This window comes from Schistocerca cancellata, chromosome 4 (genome assembly GCF_023864275.1).
Source record: "Schistocerca cancellata isolate TAMUIC-IGC-003103 chromosome 4, iqSchCanc2.1, whole genome shotgun sequence".
NCBI classification, from domain to species: Eukaryota; Metazoa; Arthropoda; class Insecta; order Orthoptera; family Acrididae; genus Schistocerca; species Schistocerca cancellata.
The window spans coordinates 417,930,218-417,953,952 of record NC_064629.1 but is presented as its reverse complement, the minus strand read 5'-3'; the positions used below and the strand labels follow the sequence as shown (position 1 = coordinate 417,953,952).

The following is a 23,735-nucleotide window of genomic DNA, read 5'->3' as shown; positions in this document are numbered from 1 at the left end:
TCTATCAAAGATTAAGGCAGGACGTAAAGTCATCACAGTCTGACCATACATTCCAAATCCGAGTGTCAACTTCATAACCACACTTGCATGTCCTGTCAGAACACAGCCAAATATGTTATTTGTGGTAGAGATGCTCATGAGGGCTATTGCCGGCCTCCTCCTCCTCCCCACTGTATCAATTATAATGATGACCATGCCACTTCATCCCATGAGTGTCCTGTGTCTTGATGAGTAAGCTGTTCAGGAAATCTGGATGAGGGAAAAAATACCTTACCCTGTTGCTTGCAAGCCTTGCATTTTACCATCTGGCTATTATAGTGCCATTTTTGCTATTCCTCGCTTCACGAACGACATGGCTGTGCAGACTTGTGACCTCCATTTCAGAATTGCAGGTTTGAAATCGCCCATTATCACGGTAGCATACCAGTCTCCTTCTCCTCCCCCTGCTGCGAAATCACCTACTACACAACCAGCAGGCTAGAAAGAACAAAAGGAACACTCCCACAAAGATGTTTTACGTCTCTCCAGCCAACAAACATTTGGGTCTTCATCTGCCAATCGTAAAGGCTCTAATAATCGAATAAAGGCAAATAGTCTTCTCCTTCTCCATCTCGGAGGTCCTCTTAAACAGTATCACCATGTTATATCCTCACCCAGCTGGCCTCCATTTAGCTGGTGTGCACTGCCTATGGTTTTTCTGCCCTAGAGTTCACATACTGACCAAGGGAGAATGCTGACACCTATGTAGATTTCATGGTTCAGGATTCTCTAGCCCCAGCAACCTGTAGTAGTGAGTCGTCGAAGGCTGGCACCCAGCAGCTGCCGAGGTGACTGCCCTTAGTTTGTTCCATCCTACTCATTCCCCATAGTGACCCTTTTCCAATGGAATGTTCATGGCATTAGATCCAACAAGGAGGAATTACAGCTGCTCTTGGAATCGCAGCATCTGGTTGTTTTCGGCCTCCAAGAAATGTAATTGCATCCTCACAACCACTTTGACCTCTCATATTTCCTTCTGGTACAGTTTGGCCTTCCCCCTGAGGAAAGCATTCCATGTCTTGGGGAAGGCATGCTGCTCATTCTGGTTGACAACCATAACCAAATAGTCTCGTTGAACACCCAGCTGCAAACTGTAAGTTCGCATTTCCCTTCCTCATTTCACCTTTTCTATTTGTAACCCTTCATCATTTACTGTCAACGGAACAGATTTACTCGAGCCTATTGGTCAACTCCCTCACCCGTTTTTGCTGATTGGTGACTTAAATGCCCACCACTACGTCTGGAGCTCTTCGAGAATATGTCAGAGAGGCTCCCTCTTCTCGAACAACTCCACCTCATCTGTCTCAACACTGAAGCACCTACATTCCTTTCAGACTCCATGCACACTTATTTCTATTTGGACCTCTCATTCTGCTCTGCCCGTTATCTCTGACACATACTCGAGTGACCATTTCCTGTGCACTATCTGTTTACTGACTCCTACCCCATCTACATGTAAACCCAATTGCCAGGTCAAGGCCAACTGGAGGCTTTACTCCTCCGTGTTGACCTTCAGCAAACAACAAATCCCCAGTTGTGACAACCAGGTAGAGTATGTTATGAACGTTTCCATACAACTGCAGAATGTTCCATACCTCGCAATCCTTCTTTACTGCACTGTTTTCTGGCCTTCTGGTGGACTGAGGCATGCGGTGATATGATTCACAGTAGAGACTTGCTCTCCCACTTCTAACCATCACCTCATGATGGCAAACTGTATTTGCTGTAAACAGTTGCATCCACAGTATCGTCACATTCTTCAAGATAGCAAAAAAGCTAGCTGAATTTCCTTTACTTGTTCTGTTAACAGTTCCACTCCCTCTTCCGACATGGGGATCAACCTCCATCAGCTCTCTGGGACCAAGGTTTATTCTCTGATTTCTGGCCGGACTGTACCAGATAATGTCATTGTGGACCCGTGGGCTGCTGTTTTGTGGAGTTTTTGAGCTCTACCCATTATCACCCCACCTTCCTCCCTGCAAAACGAATGGAGGAGGTTGAGGTGATATCCTTCCCCTTTCAGAATCATGAATGCTACGATGGTGCTTTTACTGTAATACTGTGAGGGAGCTTGGCTATGCTCTCACCTCATCCCAATCTTCCACCCCAGGCCCAGACGATGTTCGCATTCAGATGTTGCAGCACCTCTCTCTTGTGGGTAAACACTTTCTCCTTCATACATACAGTTGCATTTGGGCAGATGGTGCATTTCCCAGATGCCAGCATGAAGCCACTGTCATACACATACTCAAGCCTGGTAAGGACAAACACCCTCCTTCTAGCTACTACCCCATTTCCCTCACCAGCTCTGTTTACAAGGCGATGGAACATATGATTCATCGCAGACTGGTATGGTGGCTCGAGTCTCACAATCTACTAACCACTGCACAATGTGGATTTTGTGCACACCATTCTGCAGTTGACAATCTCATCGCTTTGTCAACCCATGTTGATGGTTTTCTGCAGAAATACCAGACTGCGGTCGTGTTTTTTTATTTGGAGAAAGCCTAGGACTCCTGCTTATCTTCTTTAATATAGCCATTAACCGCATTGTGGCCTGTACCAGGCATCTCCACAGACTTGTCTCCTTGAGTGGTGTCTTAAGCAATATCTCAATTGTCTTTACCTGAGCATTGACAATGGCTTTTGCTTTTCCAATGACAAAACCATTTGTATGAATTTCTGGTGGTGCAATGGGTTTTTTCCAGTGTCTATACATGTCGAGCCCATTACTCTTCCATTTGCTGAAATTACGAGATTCCTGGGGCTCATGCTTAAACTTTCTTGGTCCTTGAAACTTTCTTGGTCCTCCCATGTCTTAACTGACTGCACACTGTACCCGGTCCCTCAGTGTCTAAGCAGTACTTCCAAGGGAGCGGATTGAACCACCTTCCTTCATTTATACCAATCCCTAGTCTGTTCAAAACTAGACAATGGATGTTTTGTTTGTTCATTGGTATGTATCTTGGACTTCATTTGCTTCCCAGGGACACTACTCTGTATTTGATCTGTCACCGTAAGTTTCACATGCAGCTTAGCGATAGCAACTTAGTGTATGCTGATGGCTTCAAAACTGACCATTGTGTTGGTTGTGTCTTCATCATTGGCAGTGACTATTTTTGGTATCAGCTTCTAGAACACTGCCCGATTTTTACAGTAGAGCGCTTTGCCATCTATCAGGCCACACAGTACATCCGGTGACACAGGCTTTTTAATCTGTCATATGCTCCGATTCTCTCAGTGGCCTTCAGAATCATCCCATAGAGCAGTGATGCCAAGAAAGTTGCCACTTGTTCACTTTTGAGAGGGACACCATGATGTTTATGTGAGCTCCTGGTCGCATCGGACTGAAGGGAAATATGGCTGCTTACACAGCTGCCAAAGCCACTGTCCTACCACATCAGCCTGCTAGCTCTTCCATTCCTTCGGGCTATCTCCATGTTACTGTATGTTGACGGATGGTGTCAGTTTGGCATCACCACTGGTCTTCTCTTCGCAGGAACAAGCCCTGGGGAACTAAACCTCTCCTGATGGCTTGGCCAATCTCCTTTTGGCCCTTTCATCATGAAATCATTATTTTAGGTAGGCTGCATATTGGGCACTGCCTTCTTAGCCATCACCATTTGTTAAATGGTGATCCCGCACTACTTTGTACTCATTGTCATCAATCTTTGACGGTTCACCATTTCCTGACCCAATGCCCTTTTTTTAACTGCTTACATTTCAGTGTATGTTTGCCATCTGAGTTATCAGCTGTTTTAGCGAACAATGCACAGGCTGTCGATCATATTTTACGTTTTATCCACTGTACCAATATGTCGAAGGACATTTAATCTTGGGCAGGGCAGGGGCACTACGAATGTAGTGTGTGAACATTAAGATGGGAATGTGGGTCTCACGGGGAGCATGCAAGGGATAAGTCCCTGCAGTCGCACTGTCCTCTGTGCCCTCGATGACTCAGATGGATAGATAGAGTGTCTGCCATGTAAGCAGGAGATCCCAGGTCCAAGTCCTGGTCAGGGCACACATTTTCAACTGTCCCCATTGATGTATATCAACATCTGTCAACAGCTTAGGGTCTTGATTTCATTATCGTTTCATTTAATCTTTGGTTAGGGGCCTCTGCTGTCTCTACAGTGTATTTTGTGGACCTTTCTCCAAGGGGGAGTCCTCATTTTTAGCACTCTTTCATTCTGTCAGTTGGGCTTAGCATATAGTTGCTTTAATTTTTTTTCTTATTAACATTCTAATGTTATGACATGGGTGCTTATGACCTCAATTGCTTTTGCACCCTAGAGGAAGGAAAAAAAATGGTGTACCAAGTTCTGTCGCATTTGTTGCATTCCAAAGGTGGAATTTAATTTATAATAATGGATGCTATATTTTGTCACTTGGATGGTAGAAGCAGCTCTTGGCTGAAGCTGTTGGTTGGCTCATGTGAGAAACATCTGTCACAGTGAGGTCGTGACTCACCACATGTATGAAGCTAGTTTCTGTCTGATTATGTGTGGAAATTGTATATTGCTAAGCTACACTACCAGTATTCTTAATTTTCCCCCTATTTCCTGCTCTGATTTTCCCCCTAACAAAGGAGCAACTTTTGGTGTGTAATTGATGTGCCTAAATCTGATCTGTTACTCCTTATAAATGCACACACCTTTTCAGCTGAAATATTATTAACATTCATCTTTTACTAATGTCAAATGACAAACATATTCATTAGTATATTTGCACCACAAGCTGGTACATTGGTATATAGCATATTGCACAATAGTTTTGACATATTTCTGTTTAGCATTGCATACTGATGTCAAGTATTTATTATACTCTTTTACATGTATTACTTACAGTTTTTCTAAGTTGTCACATAACATCGTCTTTTTGGAGATATAATTTTCATAAATATGAGAAGTGAATAGGTTCAACTCACTCTTTAGATACAAAAGAAAAAGCTGTTGTTATTAAATCTCTGATCAAATTTTGTGAACAATACACTAACAGTTTTATTTTTAACCTGCTGCTGATTGATCCTACCATATCTCTTACTAGCCACTCTTGGCTCCTCTCATGCACTATTATCTTGTCAACTTCGTATCGGCTGTTCTCCTCCATGACCAATATGTCCTGCCTTTCATTTCCTTTCCTTTAATTTTTCTCTTCCCTTCCCCTTCCACCTTTCTTACCTTAATATATTTTTATATCTAACACTTCGTTTTAAGGAAAACATTGATTGCTACTCACTGGAAAGATAACACGTTGAGTTGCAGACAGGCACAACAAGACACTTACTCATAGCTTTCGGCCGAAATCTTCTTCAGTAACACACACACACACACACACACACACACACACACACACACAAGTGCACATCACACACACATGACTGGCATCTCCAGCAGCTGGGACTGGAATGCATTCTGGTCCAAGTTGCCAAGCTATGGAGTTTCCATTGTTTAACACTTTATTTTATTTATTACAGATGCTTTAAGTTCAGATTGTAATGTTTCATCCTTAGTAGTGAAACTTTTTTGTTTTATCATCTTTTTTTATTTTTATTTATTTATTTTTCAGGGTGTGATTCCTATTCTACTGAGTTATGTACTCAGAGAAAGGCAGAGTGAAAAACTTGTTATGAGTTCACTAGTGACGCTGACCAATATAGCAGCTCTTCCAGATTGGCATGATGAGTATTATTCTTTGTTACACACTCTCTACAATCTTGTGGATTCAGCCCCCCCTCAGATGAAGCTGCAGGCTCTTAAACTTCTAGTGAATCTTTCCTGCAATGAGGATATGGTGCCTAGTCTACTTGCAGCTCAGGTAAGCCATGTGCATGTGTCAGCATTGCACCCATGATTTAATTCAACCCAAGGTGCTTCTATGCATTTTGAGTGTTATTTATCAGTAGACTGTAACATAACAATATATTCACATTTTGGCAATCCTCAGATGTTTTGTGTAAAGTTTATCATTCTTTCGACATTTTTTTTATGAAATGTTGTCGAAATTAATAACTTTGTGTTACATATGGATGTAGACTGTGCCTGTAGTTTTGGCTAATGAGTGTCCTCAAGGTACCTAAACATGTCACTCCTTTCTCTGCAGCTTGAACTGGTGAGGTTTCATAGCCATTGGTGTCTGTTTGCATGCTGATTGGTTGCTGCAGATTTCATTCATGCATTTGGTGCAAAAGATGATGTTTATTGATGTGAAGAAGAATTATTAACTTTTGGTGGACCACTTTCCTTTTTGTTTCAATTATTAGCATGTTTCTGAATTTTAATGGCTTATTTAAATAGTAAAGCCTCATAATTATAAAATTTGTACTGAGCTTGCATCTCTGCATATTTCACCATCCTGAATATTCAACAATAATGTTTCAGGAATGGCACCAGTAACAATAGCTGCAACACAATTAGGAGTTCCATAAACTTTGCATCTTTACACTGATATTGCTGCACCATTGAGACTACTAAACCCTGGAAAGATTCTTGCAGTGATGTGTCTGCTGAAATTGTGTTGCCATAATGCTGCAAGGGATGTTTTCACTCTCCTCAAAATGCTCCACACATTCTAGTGCCAGATCAAGGGTTAAACATAAAGTTTTGCAACCAGGAAAAACTGTGAATACCTGTGACTGCATTGCATATGTCCCTAGATTGCATCATGTGTATTTTTAAATAGTTGAAAGTTCATTATATTTTTCAGGCTTAGGTTTTGAAATATTTCAAATTATTAAAACTTTTCTTTAAGAACTAAATTATGTATATTCTTCAAATAGTCAAATCACAAAACAGATTCTACATCTCTTACTCTAATGGCAACTATGAGTCTTTGATGCACTGTCCAGAAATTTCTATTTAAAGTTCAGCTGTAATTTCACATGCAAAATTTTCACTGACAGTTAGTAGATACATTGAACTTTTGGCATTTCATTACTAAATCCTAAAATGATCAGTGTATAAAGAGTTTACATTTCACTCAATGTTCAGTATGTTATGCTCACCAAACATACTACACAGTCTGTTATTGCAGAAAATGGCAGAAAATACAAATAATCATCTCAGATTTTTGAAGATGATAGTCTTATCTGTAATGAAGCACACTCTGAAAAAGCTGAATAAATATCTAGTCAGGTTTCAAAGTGATGCAAAGACAAGCAACTTCTTTAAAATATCGAGGAAGTTGTTATTGTGCACTTCACAAAATGCAAAAACCTATTATTGTGTTATTACAATATCAGTGAGTCATGTCTAGAATTAGTCAACTCACAAATACCTGTTTGTAACAACTCGTGAGGATAAAAAATGGGATGATCATGTGAACTGAATTGTAGTTTATGCTGTCTATAAAGGAGAGAATATTGCAAGTGTTTGTGGGACACCAACCAAGTTGGTCTAATGGGAGATATGAAACACATACCAAAAAGGGCAGAAGAAATGGTCATGTGTTTGTTTGACTCATGGGAGAGTATCCCAGAAATGCTGAAAAATCTGAACGGCAAACCCTTGACAATATACATCAACTATCCCACAAAGGCATTTAAGCAGTCAGTTTTCCTGTGCGACATATGCGGATGGAATGAATTGTAATAGAGAATAGGAAACACTTTGGATGATGTCCTATTTTTGCATACTGAAAGGAATGACAGGTGTTCTAAAATATGAGGTTTTTTGATTGGAACTATTATCATCAATTAAGCTGTCTAATAACAAACAGTCTGAAAGAATATTCAATTACAGCTGTACAGAATTCCTATGTAAGAAGAGGCTCCATGATTTGCAGAGAATTTATAGACTTCACTGCTGTAGGTCTAAAGAAGAAACCACACCATTAGGGAGTCTCTCAAATAGAAAACATAATTAAATGAGTCATTAGTGTATTAGATAAAACAGGTGCTTTTACATTTACCTTCAACTCAGGCAGTTTTTTATTTATTTTATTTATTTATTTATTTATTTCCTGCAAGGAAAAACACTGTTACATCTGACTTATGGTATGATGACACATGCTAAACCCAATGACGTGCTTTAAGTACGAGTGTATGAGAATATAGAGTTGGCCCACAAGGGACAGCCTACTGGTGGGAACTGTTGTATGGCCACATATGAACGTTATTCATTATGCTCATTCTCTCAGGATTCTGTTAACTGCTCAGGAAATCACCCAGTGTATATCAAGAAGTGTCCATTGTTTGTCAAAGAAACAATTATCCAGTAATTTCAATTAAAAAAGTGGATTTTTAATTGCTGAAGAGAAAAAATTGTTTACATCACTGTAACTCCCCAATGTTCATGTCACCATTCACCCGGCCATGAAAATTACAGTGAGGAACACACACATATTCACACAAACAGTGTTTGTGCAATTAATAAAACATGTACTTACAAATGACATGATGGATACCATGTTGTGCACAAAAATCTTGGTAAGTCTGTGAGATAAAACTGTGGACTGTGTGAGGTCCCATCTGTAGGCGTAAGAGAGCATCAACATTAAAGTGCTAAACCATGGTGTGGTAGTGAATCTTATAGTGATACCTACTGAGGAAAGAGGCCCAACCTTGAAATCAGTGGGCCCTCTTATACAGCAACTGTGGATTGAGACTAAAGACAAAAATTAATGGTTTGTGATCAGTCGCTATGTGAAACTCGTCACCATATAGAAACACAGAAACCTTCTTGTCAGCATAAATAATTGTGAGGATCTCCTCCTCTGTTTGAGAGTAATTCTTCTGTGCTGCATTAATTGCCTTTGAGGCTAAAGCAGTGTTGCTCAGTACCATCTGTATTATGTGGAGACAGCATGGCCTCCGTTGAGGCAGAACAGCCTCCACGTCATACTGACATGCATCCATAGCCACAACAAGCTGATGACCCGGCTGTTATGTAGCCAGGCATGGGACAGGATGCCAACCATATTCCAATTTCCTGGGCTTTTCCACATTAGTAGGAGTACTTCAATAGCCACAACACATACTTCCTTGGAGGTTGTTCTTCAGAGTTTACTGCAGTAGTAGCTGGAGAGCCAGAGGTGGTTGGAAATGGAGCAGCAGAAAAACATGGCCGTGTCAGACAGAGCATTGACAGGCCTGTTAATACGGCCTCAAAATTTGCTGGCCTTTCCCTGCCCATGACAAAGCTGTCAAAGACTGTGAATCATATGAGAAGCACCTACAGCAGCACTTCACAGCTTTCAGAGTAACAGATGCTGACTCTCTTAAAGCTCTCTTTCTGTTTTGGATCTCTCCCCAAATGTATTACTTGTTATGGAAGTTAGTGTTACCCGCCCCCCTCCCCCCATTCAGGATCATGTGTCTCTTTCATTTTATGAAATGTATCAGTTGCTGACTTCCTATTATTTCAAGCATACCCACATGATTTCTGTGAGAGTGGAGTTCTGTCAGTAAGAATCGTAAGCAGACACAGTAGTCCAAGAAACTATCATTACGTCAGCCCCTCCAATAAGGAGATCCACCAATGGGCACTGCAGTTTGAAGATTTAAGGTAGCACATGCATTTGAAGTTTCCAGAGATTCAGGCCATCAAGTAGATTCCTGGGGTGATGTGAGTGGTGCAGTAGGCACAAGTGTTCATGCATGCCTTTGAAGGTGAAAGTCAGGGTGGTACAGCATGCCCGTCTCCTGCGCTCCACAAAAACATGAGGATAGCAGACAAATTTCTGCAAGCCTGTGCCTCCCTGCCCCCCTTGTTTTGTTCAACATTATTGTCCACAATGACTTTCCTGCTAGGCTTCTTGCCATCACTGTTGCAGGAAAGGACACACAGCAGGATTCTAGGTCAATGCCAGCTGTGGCTTCAAACCCTCAAGCTATGAACATTAATGTTGTTAGCAATGCATGTGACAATCCTGAAAATGTTTGTAACAAACTGTTCATCAATGGGTGTTACCAACAGCATGCTCCTTCAATTTCAAGTTGATAAGAGCGTAAGAACATCGCTTCTGAAGTCTAACACTTACCTGCACTTTGGTTCCCTTTTGCTCTCTGCTGCTTCACACTGTCTTGTCAGTTGTAACTGCCAACAAATTCCTATTCTTGGACAGTTTATGCCGAGATGACACACAAGGCAGTGGTGTGCTCATTGATAGCCCTTGTGGTGGGAAGTGCCTTTATGGGAAATTTGTTTTGCTTGGATGCTTTTTTGGTGTTAGGATTCATGGTCACTGATTCAATAGGGTTCGTGTCTGACCTCATGTCCTATCAAGAACTGGATGACCTGTGAAAGGAATATTTTGTCTTTTTTTTTTCACCTTGGCTACACAAGACCACAGACTACACAGTGCTAATCACCCTCGAACCCATAGGCCAGGCCTGGCACTTAATGATGAAGTAAAATAAGAACTAGACGGGTGTCATGGGACCAATATTGTCCAGTCAATGTTCTATACTGTTAATGATTAAGAAATCAGTGGGCAAACTGTATCTTTGTGATGATTTCAGTGTAACAGTCTATTCACAGTCTGTGGGTGACATGTACCCTGTCCCCTACCAGGAAGAACTCATCTCTGCAACCTTCAGTTTCAGACAGTGCGGGATGTGGATCTCAAGTGCTGTTTTGGTAAGTTATATCAGGGCACATCGTTTCCCTACATGGGATATAGCTGACCATTGGTCATATTCCGGCTATTGTGGTCCTCCTATGAAGCAGCTCCCAGTTTATAAGTTCCATACAAAATCTGTGTTCCATAGCTTGACTGAATCCAAACGAATAGCAAGCATCCCAAGAGTAGAGTCACATCATCACACAAATTAACCACAACGGATGAGAAAGAGAGCCCTCCACTCTGGGACTGTAATAGATAGGTTGCTAGTCCAATTTTGGACCAAGATGAGCCAGTGCCACATGTTTTGTTATCTGCATGGCCGTCATACCACCAGTGTGGAGAATGTTATAACATGGGGTTACCACAAATATCATTCCCAAAATTGTTTGCCAAATAGCTGTCAACTTTAATGATGATAGATGGTTATTATATGTCACTGGACATGTAAGCTGAGGATTGTTATAGAAAATAGATAAATATTGTAGCAATGAACAGTTTGTGTTGATAATATTAAAATTTTAGAAGATAGATCAATAGTGTATCAATCCACAGTCTGTGTTGATAAATATGAAAATTTTCTACCGTGAAGCAATTGACTTCCTATAATAAGACAGTGACTGCACAGTTTCTGTAGTAAGAAACACACACAATTAAGCATCTAAATGTGAAGAAAATTAACATCTCACACAGGGATGCAGAAGGAAATTAAGACCCTGTACCTCTAGTTTCCCTGCTCATTCACTCCAGCTCAGAAAACAATTACGCACCAGCAGTGACTGCCTGAATGCAAACACAGTACACAAGTCGTTAATAAACACAAATTAAAAACTTTGCCTCTGAAACCTTATGTTGCATCAGGATGATGACTTATCTGTAAATTTGAGACTTTTTAGGCAAACAGAATTTATTGGTAAAGTCGGGAAATTTTGTAAGATTAAAGAAACCTGAGAGAGTGTTCTGGAAGTTGAATTGTTTGTTAATGGAAATATATATTCCATGTCATTTTGTTACTAATTATTCTGAGCTTCTGCTTCAGAAATGATCTGCTCTGTAGTCATGTAAGTAAAGGCAAAGAAGACCAGTGAATTGTTGTAATGTGTGTTGCTCGATCACAGTCACCTGTGGCATCCTCACTGACCTTGAGAATCTTTGTCTTTGCCATGTGTTCGTGTGTTTATGTATGTATGTATGTATGTATGATTATGTGTCTGATGCCGTGCGTAAATAAAGTCTATTTATTATACATTCCATTGACAACAGTTTGTAGCATGTCCCTGTGACTGATCCTCATATGCTTGAGATTATCACATAATGACACAGTGTGGCACTGAATGGGTGACAATAATGAAGGAATTTACAGGGATGAAAAGAACTTGTAACATACAAAATTGTTGATAAATTTGGAAATTCTAGTTGAACTTGGAATACAATGAAGGCTTTCATAACTGGATGGACCACGGCCATATAACCCGGAAGAATTATCAACAACAGAACTTGGAATAATCACTAATAAGTGTCATGGCAACTCAAAAACTTGCATTGTGGCCATGAAAAGTAGTGAATTGAAACTTACTCTCATCTCCAATGGAAGTTGGGTCAGGAAAATGTGGAATGTCATCATTGAAAAGCATAGAAATTTCAGGAAATCCTTGGATGAAACAAAGTTGCCAGCCTGCATCAAATTCTGTAGGATAAGTATATTTGTGTGACTGAAAATTCTCGGTTGATGACTGGATGTGCCCACACTACATCTACCTATGTCACACTGGAAAACAGTAGCAACTTAAAGACTGCTGAGGATTTTGTTACCTATTACACCAACTTCATCATTTACTCATGTGGTTTTGATGTTGTTTCCAATAGAGTACTAAAGATTTGTTCTCATTATAATAAGCCCAGTCTAATCTGAAGTATAAGGTATTTTTCCAGAGAGATTGAAATATGTCATTGTTAAAGCCCTCTTTTAAGGATACAGGGTACTTTCCCAGCTCAATATTATCTAAAAATCAACACCTATTTCTTTCAGGCACTGTTTATAATGTATATGTTTTACAGATTTTTTGTTGATACCAAGTAATACAGCACACTTTCTAAACAGATTAGAAATATTTTGAATATTTTTAACCTGCTTAGGGTTTTAAAAAAATTACAAAGATATTGATGTTTTTTTTTTTTTTTCTCCAAAATGCTTCCTCAAATTGAGGTACCATTTAATCCAATGTTATACATTTAAAGCATACCAAATTTTTACCATATATGTATGACATGATGGCTGAGGTATTAGACCTATTTAATTCCACCTATTATGTATATTACAAGGATTAAAAAATATCACATCTTACATTATAATTTTTTCCTAATAAAAACGTTATTTTTCTATAATTTAGTTGATTCTGCAATAAAGCTTAAGTCTGCTACATAAGGTGGACTATTGCAAGTTACAGAAAAAAATTAGAGCAATGTTTTATAAACTTTACAAAATATTTGTACCTGAATTCTGAAAAATACAACTTGTGGGAAATTGCGAATGAAGATATGAGTCCAATTAAAATGTGCCTCAGAACATTCCTGAACCATAGACTTCATCCTGCAGCATTTCTTCATCTTCAAGCTTCCCCTTGGCATTCCTTTTAGCACTTCTTGCTTCTTTGGTAACTTGTAGAGCGAATCGTTCATCTGCATGCACCCGTTGTCTGTCACACGCAAGCAATTGATCCTGCATATTAGAGAAACATTTTATGCCTAAATTTCTCAGGCTTCCAACCCTCCTATCTCTCCATCATTGAAACATATCACTGCATCTACTACACCAACTTTTAATGTATTCAGACCACAAAAACATTCTTGGGTAATCTTTCCCATATACAATGGTTGAAACTTTCATTTGTGTTCGGAGTGTCCCCATGAACACATTTACTAAGCAAAACAGGGCCAGTCAGGTCTCTAAAAATTGGTTTTATTTCATTCATAACAGGCTCTGGAAGAGAATGGTTATGATGGTATATTTGATCACTTTATTTTGCTTTTTGGTAACCACACCAAGAATCTGCTCCTTTAGGGCAAAGTCCAGGGTGATCATCTGTGGACAACTTATGAAAGTAGATGGCCCATACAGTTTTTCTCATTGCTGTAACATCATTCAGAGGTGCAGTTTGTCTAATGGGCTGTCCATAATAACTCGGAATAAGATCTATTTCAGTTTCTGTCAATCTGCCTTGGCCAGATAGAGACTTTCCATCAGATAGCAACTTCCCTTTCATTTCTCTTCATAGCTTCCTCAATCTAGCACCCATCCTCTTTTGCACATGTCGACAACACTCCAGTTTTGTCACCAAGGTATCACCATAAACATTGAACTCATTAATTTTATCGAAAGCTTTAGAGTCCCCAATGCCTAGGTACCTCGTATATCTAACATTATAAACAGGCACCGACCTCTGAAATATTTTTAAAGCTCCACCACACTCCGTTCCTCTACTGTAACTATCATAATGCTTTAGACACAACCGCCAAGGCATCTAAAAGTATTTTTATGTACTTGCTGAACCTGCTGGGAGGAGGAGGAAGGTCCATCAAATCACAAAACGTTTGAGCAGCCTTTTCTCCTTTTCGTATTGCACACATTGCATGTACTAACTTCAAATTCACATCATATGAATTATGCAAAATGTTCGAAGTCATTTTCGAGGTAGATTTATTGTAGGATCTACACACAACAACTAATTTTAATGCTAAACCCTTCATGATACTACATCATTACATTGTTTACATTTCGCCACATCCTTTATCACAGAAGATAAGATTTGAATCAGCAGGAGGTGAGCCATGTGGGAGTTTCTTTCCTGAAGAACTGATACATAGGTTACTTTCAACAGTGTGACTTTCTTTATTTGTGAACTGGTTACCACGGAATTTTATTTAATTGAATTTCTTGATGTGTGGCATAGTTCATATTTATTGCACACTAAAGGATACGTACTTCCACAAATATATGTAGCACTGTCTGCCCCGATAGCTGAGTGGCCAGTGTGATGGATTGCCGTCCTACAGGCCCGGGTTCGATTCCCGGCTGGGTCGGGGATTTTTCTCCGCTCAGGGACTGGGTGTTGTGCTGTCTTCTTCATTATTTCATTCCCATCTGACACGCAGGTCGCCCAATGTGCCGTCGAATGTAATAAGACATATATATATATATATATATAAAGATGATTTGACTTACCAAACGAAAGCGCTGGCACGTCGATAGACACACAAACATACACACAAAATTCTAGCTTTCGCAACCAACGGTTGCCTCGTCAGGAAGAGGGAAGGAGAGGGAAATACGAAAGGATTTGGGTTTTAAGGGAGAGGGTAAGGAGTCATTCCAATCCCGGGAGCGGAAAGACTTACCTTAGGGGGAAAAAGGGACAGGTATACACTCGCGCACACACACACACATCCATCCGCACATACACACATATATATATAGGTCATTTTTCATTTGAAACTGTATAATGTATATATCAATGTAATCAGGAAAGACTATAGAACTTAATAAAGTCATAAACAAATTTCAATTTTTCCACCATTTATAAGTACTCTGAATCCTTAAGAAAGGTGGTAAGAGAGATGTCAATAACTACAGACCTGTTTCACTGTTGACATCATGTTCCAAAAGTTTTGAGAAGGGACCCTATTCTAGAATAATATCTCACTTAGCAACAATAATATCCTCACCAAATCATAATTTGGGGTTCAGAAGGTTTGTTCTACTGAGAATGCCATTTGCATGTTCACTCACCAGCTTTTACAAGCATTAAATAATAAAATAGCCCTGATTGCGCATTTTACTGTGTGGATCACAGTATTCTACTAGGTAAATTGAAGTTTTATGGGATTGTAAGTGTACCCAACCAATGGATAATGCCATATCTAACCAAAATAATGCATGAAGTTGTACTTACTAATTCAACAAATATTGTCTGCTGACATAATTCTGACTGGAGAGAAATTACGTATGTGGTTCCCCAAGGCTCAGTCATAGGTTTTCTGTTGCTCCTCATGTATGTAAACAATCTTCTGTCTATTATACAACAAGCAGAATTAGTTCTTTTTGCAGATTACACTAGTACTGTAATCAGTCCAAAAATACATAAAGAGACATAAGATATGATAAACAAAGTTCTTAAAAGTATCATTGACTGGTTTTCTGTGAATGGTCTCTCCCTCACTTTTAAAAAGACACAACATATTCATTTCTGCACTTCTAGTGGTACTACACCACTGATAAACATAGCACATGGGGAGGAAATAATAAACAGAGTGAAAACTTCAAAATTCTTAGGGGTCCATATTGTTGAGAATCTACATTGGAAAAAACGCTCTTTTGAACTCCTAAAACAACTTAATTCAGGCACATTTGCACATAGAATTATTTCAACTCTTGGAGAGAGACAAATCAGTAAGTTGACATATTTTGCATTTTTCATTAATTAATGTCATATGGAATATTGTTCTGGGGTAAATCAACTTAAAAAATGAAAATCTTCATTGCACACCAACATATCTAAGAATAATATGTGGTGCTCACCCATGAGCGTCGTGTAGACATTTCTTTAAGAAGTTGGGCATTCTGTCTACTACTTCACAGTATATTTACTTCCTCATGAAGTTTGTTGTAAATAATCCTCAACAATTCAGAAGAAACAATTGTGTACATAATTACAATACCAGAAGGAAAAATTACATTCATTACTTCACATTAAGATTGTCTTTAGCACAAAAAGGGATGCACAATGCCGCAACAAAAATTTTTGATAATTTACCTAGTAATGTAAAATGCCTGACAGACAGCAAAGCAAGCAAAGTAAGATTTGAAAACAAGCTAAGAAAGTTTCTCCTTGACAACTCCTGTTATTCCATAGAACAGTTTCTATTACCGTAATTTCTAAAAGGTGGTGGGTAGGACTTACTAGCTCACAACATATGTATAACTTTTCTCTTTTTGGAAAAGAAGAAGAAACAACTTAGAAATGTTCTGAGTGTAACAATATGCACAAGTTAATTTGCAATGTGAATTTGAAATGACTCATTCCTCATCATTACGATCTATCATGCAAAATGATCATTGGAACATGAAACTAATTAACTAACAGACAAGATTAGATTAGATTAGATTAGATTAATACTAGTTCCATAGATCATGAATACGATATTTCGTAATGATGTGGAATGAGTCAAATTTTCCAATACATGACATAATTAAGTTAATTTAACAACATAATTAAGTTAATATAACAACTTTTTTATTCTTTGTTTTTTTTTTAATTTTTATTATAATTTTTTGTTTGGTTTTTTTTTCTTAATTTATATCTAAAAATTCCTTTATGGAGTAGAAGGAGTTGTCATTCAGAAATTCTTTTAATTTATTCTTAAATACTTGTTGGTTATCTGTCAGACTTTTGATACTATTTGGTAAGCGACCAAAGACTTTAGTGACAGTATAATTCACCCCTTTCTGTGCCAACATTAGATTTAATCTTGAATAGTGAAGATCATCCTTTCTCCTAGTATTGTAGTTAAGCACACTGCTATTACTTTTGAATTGGGTTTGATTGTTAATAACAAATTTCATAAGAGAGTATATATACTGAGAAGCTAATGTGAATATCCCTAGTTCCTTAAATAAATGTCTGCAGGATGATCTTGGGTGGACTCCAGCTATTATTCTGATTACACGCTTTTGTGCAATAAATACTTTATTCCTCAGTGATGAATTACCCCAAAATATGATGCCATATGCAAGCAATGAGTGAAAATAGGTGTAGTAAGCTAATTTACTAAGATGTTTATCACCAGAATTTGCAATGACCCAGATATCGAAATAGACAACAGAGGGATAGAGAAACAATTAAAATCGCTCAAAAGAGGAAAGGCTTCTGGACCTGATGGGATACCAGTTCGACTTTACACAGAGTACGCGAAGGAACTTGCCCCCCTTCTTGCAGCAGTGTACCGTAGGTCTCTAGAAGAGCGTAGCGTTCCAAAGGATTGGAAAGGGGCACAGGTCATCCCCGTTTTTAAGAAGGGACGTCGAACAGATGTGCAGAACTGTAGACCTATATCTCTAACGTCGATCAGTTGCAGAATTTTGGAACACGTATTGTGTTCGAGTATAATGACTTTTCTGGAGACTAGAAATCTACTCTGTAGGAATCAGCATGGGTTTCGAAAAAGACGGTCATGTGAAACCCAGCTCGCGCTATTCGTCCACGAGACTCGGAGGGCCATAGACACGGGTTCACAGGTAGATGCCATGTTTCTTGACTTCCTCAAGGCGTTCGATACAGTTCCCCACAGTCGTTTAATGAACAAAGTAAGAGCATATGGACTATCAGACCAATTGTGTGACTGGATTGAGGAGTTCCTAGATAACAGGACGCAGCATGTCATTCTCAATGGAGAGAAGTCTTCCGAAGTAAGAGTGATTTCAGGTGTGCCGCAGGGGAGTGTCATAGGACCGTTGCTATTCACAATATACATAAATGACCTGGTGGATGACATCGGAAGTTCACTGAGGCTTTTTGCAGATGATGCTGTGGTGTATCGAGAGGTTGTAACAATGGAAAATTGTACTGAAATGCAGGAGGATCTGCAGTGAATTGACGCATGGTGCAGGGAATGGCAATTGAATCTCAATATAGACAAGTGTAATGTTCTGCGAATACACAGAAAGATAGATCCTTTATCATTTAGCTACAAAATAGCAGGTCAGCAACTGGAAGCGGTTAATACCATAAATTATCTGGGAGTACGCATTAGGAGTGATTTAAAATGGAATGATCATATATAGTTGATCGCCAGTAAAGCAGATGCCAGACTGAGATTCATTCGAAGAATCCTAAGGAAATGCAATCCAAAAACAAAGGAAGTAGGTTACAGTACGCTTGTTCGCCCACTGCTTGAATACTGCTCAGCAGTGTGGGATCCGTACCAGATAGGGTTGATAGAAGATATAGAGAAGATCCAATGGAGAGCAGCGCGCTTCGTTACAGGATCATTTAGTAATCGCAAAAGCGTTACGGAGATGATAGATAAACTCCAGTGGAAGACTCTGCAGGAGAGACGCTCAGTAGCTCGGTACGGGCTTTTGTCAAAGTTTTGAGAACATACCTTCACCGAAGAGTCAAGCAGTATATTGCTCCCTCCTACGTATATCTCGCGAAGAGACCATGAGGATAAAATCAGAGAGATTAGAGCCCACACAGAGGCATACCGACAATCCTTCTTTCCACGAACAATACGAGACTGGAATAGAAGGGAGAACTGATAGAGGTACTCAAGGTACCCTCCGCCACACACCGTCAGGTGGCTTGCGGAGTATGGATGTAGATGTAGATGTAGATTGCGATTGCATAAGTTGCTGAACTCAAACGTTTCAGCAGATCATCCATGTGTTTCTTCCAGTTTAATCTCTCATCAATGGACACACCTAAAAATTTTGAATATTCTACCTTAGCTATAAGCTTCTGATTAAGGTCTTTATTTATTAATGGTGTCATACCATTTACTGTACGGAACTGTGTGTACTGTGTCTTATCAAAATTCAGTGAGAGTCCATTTACAAGGAACCACTTAGAAATTTTCTGAAAGACGTTATTGACAATTTCATCAGTTAATTCTTGTTTGTCAGGTGTGATTACTATACTTGTATCATCAGCAAAGAGAACTAACTTTGCCTCTTCATGAATATAGAATGGCAAGTCATTAATATATATTAAGAACAACAAAGGACCCAAGACCAACCCTTGTGGAACCCCATTCTTGATAGTTCCCCAGTTTGAGGAATGTGCTGATCTTTGCATATTATGAGAACTGCTTATTTCAACTTTCTGCACTCTTCCAGTCAGGTACGAATTAAACCATTTGTGCACTGTCCCACTCATGCCACAGTACTTGAGCTTGTCTAGCAGAATTTCATGATTTACGCAATCAAAAGTCTTTGAGAGATCACAAAAAATCCCAATGGGTGGTGTTCGGTTATTCAGATCATTCAAAATTTGATTGGTGAAAGCATATATGGCATTTTCTGTTGAAAAACCTTTCTGGAAACCAAACTGACATTTTGTTAGTACTTCATTGTTACAGATATGTGAAGCTACTCTTGAATACATTACTTTCTCAAAAATTTTGGATAAAGCTGTTAGAAGGGAGATTGGACGGTAATTGTTGACATCAGATCTATCCCCTTTTTTGTGCAAAGGTATAACAATAGCATATTTCAGTCTATCAGGGAAAATGCCCTGTTCCAGAGAGCTATTACACAGGTGGCTGAGAATCTTACTTATCTGTTGAGAACAAGCTTTTAGTATTTTGCTGGAAATGCCATCTATTCCATGTGAGTTTTTGCTTTTAAGCAAGTTTATTATTTTCCTGATTTCCAAGGGAGAAGTGGGTGAGATTTCAATTGTATCAAATTGCATAGGTATGGCCTCTTCCATTAACAGCCTAGCATGTTCTAATGAACACCTGGATCATACTATATCCACAACATTTAGAAAATGATTATTAAAAATATTTTCAACTTCTGACTTTTTGTTCGTAAAGTTTTTATTCAATTTGATGGTAATACTGTCTTCCTGTGCTCTTGGTTGACCTGTTTCTCTTTTAATAATATTCCAAATTGTTTTAATTTTATTATCAGAGTTGCTGATTTCAGACATGATACACATACTTCTGGATTTTTTAATAACTTTTCTTAGTATAGCACAGTAGTTTTTATAATGTTTGATAGTTTCTGGGTCACTACTCTTTCTTGCTGTCAGGTACATTTCCCTTTTCCAGTTACAAGATATTTTTATACCCTTAGTAAGCCATGGTTTGTTACATGGTTTCTTACGAGTATATTTAACTATTTTCTTGGGGAAGCAGTTTTCAAATGCATTTACAAAAGTGTCATGAAATAAATTATATTTTAAGTTGGCATCAGGTTCACAGTACACCTCATCCCAGTCTAACTGCTGTAGGCTTTCCCTGAAATTTGCAATTGTTAAATCATTGACTGAACGTACTACTTTGGAGGACTGTTTAATACTGCTGAATGGAGCTATGTCGTATATTGTAACTAGCTGTGCACCATGATCAGAAAGACCATTCTCAACAGGCTGAGCATTTATCTGGTTAAACTTATCTTGGTCTATAAAGAAGTTATCTATCAGTGAGCTGCTATCCTTTACCACCCGAGTAGGAAAATCAGTAACGGGTGTCAAATTGAAAGAACCGAGTAATACTTCAAGGTCATTTTTCCTATTACCCTCTTTCAGAGAATCTACATTGAAGTCCCCACAAATAATAATTTGTTTCCCCCTGTCTGACAGATAGCACAACAAGGAGTCCAAATTTTTCAGAAATAGATGAAAATTTCCCGATGGGGACTTATATACAGTTACAATTATAAATGTGCCTTTATTTAATTTAAGCTCACAGGCACATGCTTCTATATGTTTCTCTACACAAAACTTTTTTGTTTCTATACTTTTTGCACAATGATAACTTTTGACATATATGGAAACTCCTCCTTTCTCCATATTTTCTCTAATTACATGTGCAGAGAGCTTATATCCACTTACATTTATCTTATCCATATCAGTAACAATGTGATGCTCAGACAGGCATAGTATATCTATTTCATCCTCAGCTTTTACATCTTCTAAACAAACCAGAAGCTCATCTGTTTTATTCTTTAAACTCCCAATATTTTGATGAAATATACTTACATTATTTTTAATTATACTTTTATGAGAACCTTTCCTTATTCTAACATTTGCAGTACTCTCCTGTATGAGTTTCTCATTGTGCTTAGGCCTAGTTCCTATACCAGTGGTCACATGGTGTTCAGAGAGGCAGATTATGTCAACTGGGTTGGGTGACTTTAATTCATCAATGCAATTACCTAGGACTGAGATACAACTTGGTGAAGATAAAATTTCTGGTGATTGGTGAAAATTTATAATTGACGGCTGTGATTGGTGATCCAATGTGCTAGAATTGTGCTGTTTAATTTCTTTCCTAAACTGAAGATTTGTTTCAATCCTGACCTCTCGTAGAACTTGACATCTTTCTGTCTTACCTATCCTAAAAAAGGTGCTGCTCCAACACCTGTAACCACTGGTATTTTACCATTCATGGCAGTGCCTCCCCCCCCCCCCCCCCCTCTTAAATTTCCTGCTATTACCCCAGCCAGTTTACCCTTCCCTTCCCTTTCCTGTTGAGATGTAGGCCGTGCCTGGTATAGTCCCACCTACTGAGAGAATCAACAGGAACCACACCAATATGAGCAAGGTAATGCACTTGTGTATAAAAAAGAAGTGTTGAAGTTTTTGTAATATCCCAGCATATGAATGACACAGATCAGAGTTCAGTACCTTGTATGACACACAATTGTAACACACCACTTATACCCATGAAAACTCACTTTATGCAAGTAGCAAACTGACTCATGCTAAGCTGTGAAAATGTAGGTGTTACATGTTGGTGCACTAAGTAGCAGTGTTTGGAAACATCCAAGTTGTAAAAAAAAAAAAGTAGAGTTATCACATGACCTTATTTGATTACAAGCTCAAGCTCAAAACTCGTGAAAGAGTGGACCATGGGGGAGAAGGGAGGGATGGTGTGGGGGGGAGTGGTATTCATACAAAATGAAAAATAATTATAAATCATTTTCTGTTTCAGGCTCCTCGAAGGCTTATATATTTACTCGACCCATCTACAAATGAAGAAATACTGCTTCGAGTAACAACTCTCTTAGCAAATTTGACAACTGTTGCAAAGGACCAGAATTTGGATCCAACAATTGATTTGCCAGCAGAAGATAAAGCAGCTTCACCAGATACAATGTTAGTATTTTTTAACACTCTGTGGCATTGTAAGTGTGAATATTTATAAGTTATATTATGGAAAATCTACCATCCTCTATGGGCAGTGGACAAAGTTAGCCATTTTGAGATTTCATTCTTTATATCTTATTCGTTCCTTTCTGTGAGGCAGATGGAACAATTTTGGCATCACATTTCATTGTGGATCACTTAACCTTCTGTGTGATTAATCATCACCACCATACGTGTTATTTGTTATATATTATTGTTATATTTTATAATCTCTTTATAACAATAACTCCAGAACAGGCAATAGCCTAATCCTTGAAAGAAACGTGACAATAACCTTTTCTCGTAAAGATAATGTGGATATTCTCATATTTTTGGAATACACCGACACCATCTTTTGTTTTCGCAGTTTACTATCACATTTCTGAAAGTATTCTGAGCGAGCGGTATCTGCAGTCACTGTGGTGTTCTGTTGATGTATCACAGTGTTGAACATTAAAGACTTCCAGCAAAACTGTGTGGTAGTAACTGCATAAAAAGTCTATGATAAAGCTGCAGATGACAAACCTTATGTAAACCCAGTGGTTCAAAGAGTGCAAAACCTGTGCAACTGACCAATGGAAACATGTAATATGTCTGAACTACGCTGTTCTTATAATATGATGTTTTTACTTAGATGGATCTGCTTGGAGAGACAGTGAGGATGAGTTATTTGATAACGATATTAGTAAGAACTCTTTCACAGGTTACAAAAGCAACTGTCTTAAGCAGCGTACATCAGCAGGTGTAACACTACAGTATTATGTTTGAAAAGAGATGTAATTGATAGTTTGTCTGAACCCAAAGGATTTGAAAGCGATATTGAAAGACCTAGAAAAAAATAATGGTATAGACACAAATTTGATTGAAAAGAAACTGATTTTCATCCACTTAATCACGCATTTGATGAGTCACCTTCAGGACACAACCATCAACAAGAGTGTGATCGAAGCATCCTGTCATTCTTCATGTTATTTTTCATAGAAGATACTGTGCTGATTTAAGTACACAGACTGGAGGTTTAAAGTGCCTTGATTTCTGTTTCATTTGTGAAGTACACAAAAAGTAAAAATATAGCATACACATCAGATAGATAAAAATAATAAGTGAGCATCAATTTATTTATTATACTGAATTGTTCGTGTATCAACAAAAAACATTCACACATCTCGATTTCTATTGCCTTGAAGACTTTATTGCACATATACACACTAAAGGTACTGTTTC

At 38.6% G+C, this 23,735-nt stretch overlaps 1 protein-coding gene across 4 annotated transcripts in view; it reads left to right on the top strand.

Moving 5' to 3' along the window:
- The window catches only part of LOC126184042 (uncharacterized), a 253,052-nt gene that overhangs the window by 218,487 nt on the left and 10,830 nt on the right, over positions 1–23,735 (top strand). For all 4 annotated transcript variants that reach the window (XM_049926402.1, XM_049926400.1, XM_049926401.1 and 1 more), the window contains exons 6-7: positions 5,611–5,859; positions 22,318–22,481. In XM_049926402.1, coding sequence (XP_049782359.1) covers positions 5,611–5,859; positions 22,318–22,481 — 413 coding nt within the window. The remainder of the gene's footprint in view (positions 1–5,610; positions 5,860–22,317; positions 22,482–23,735) is intronic.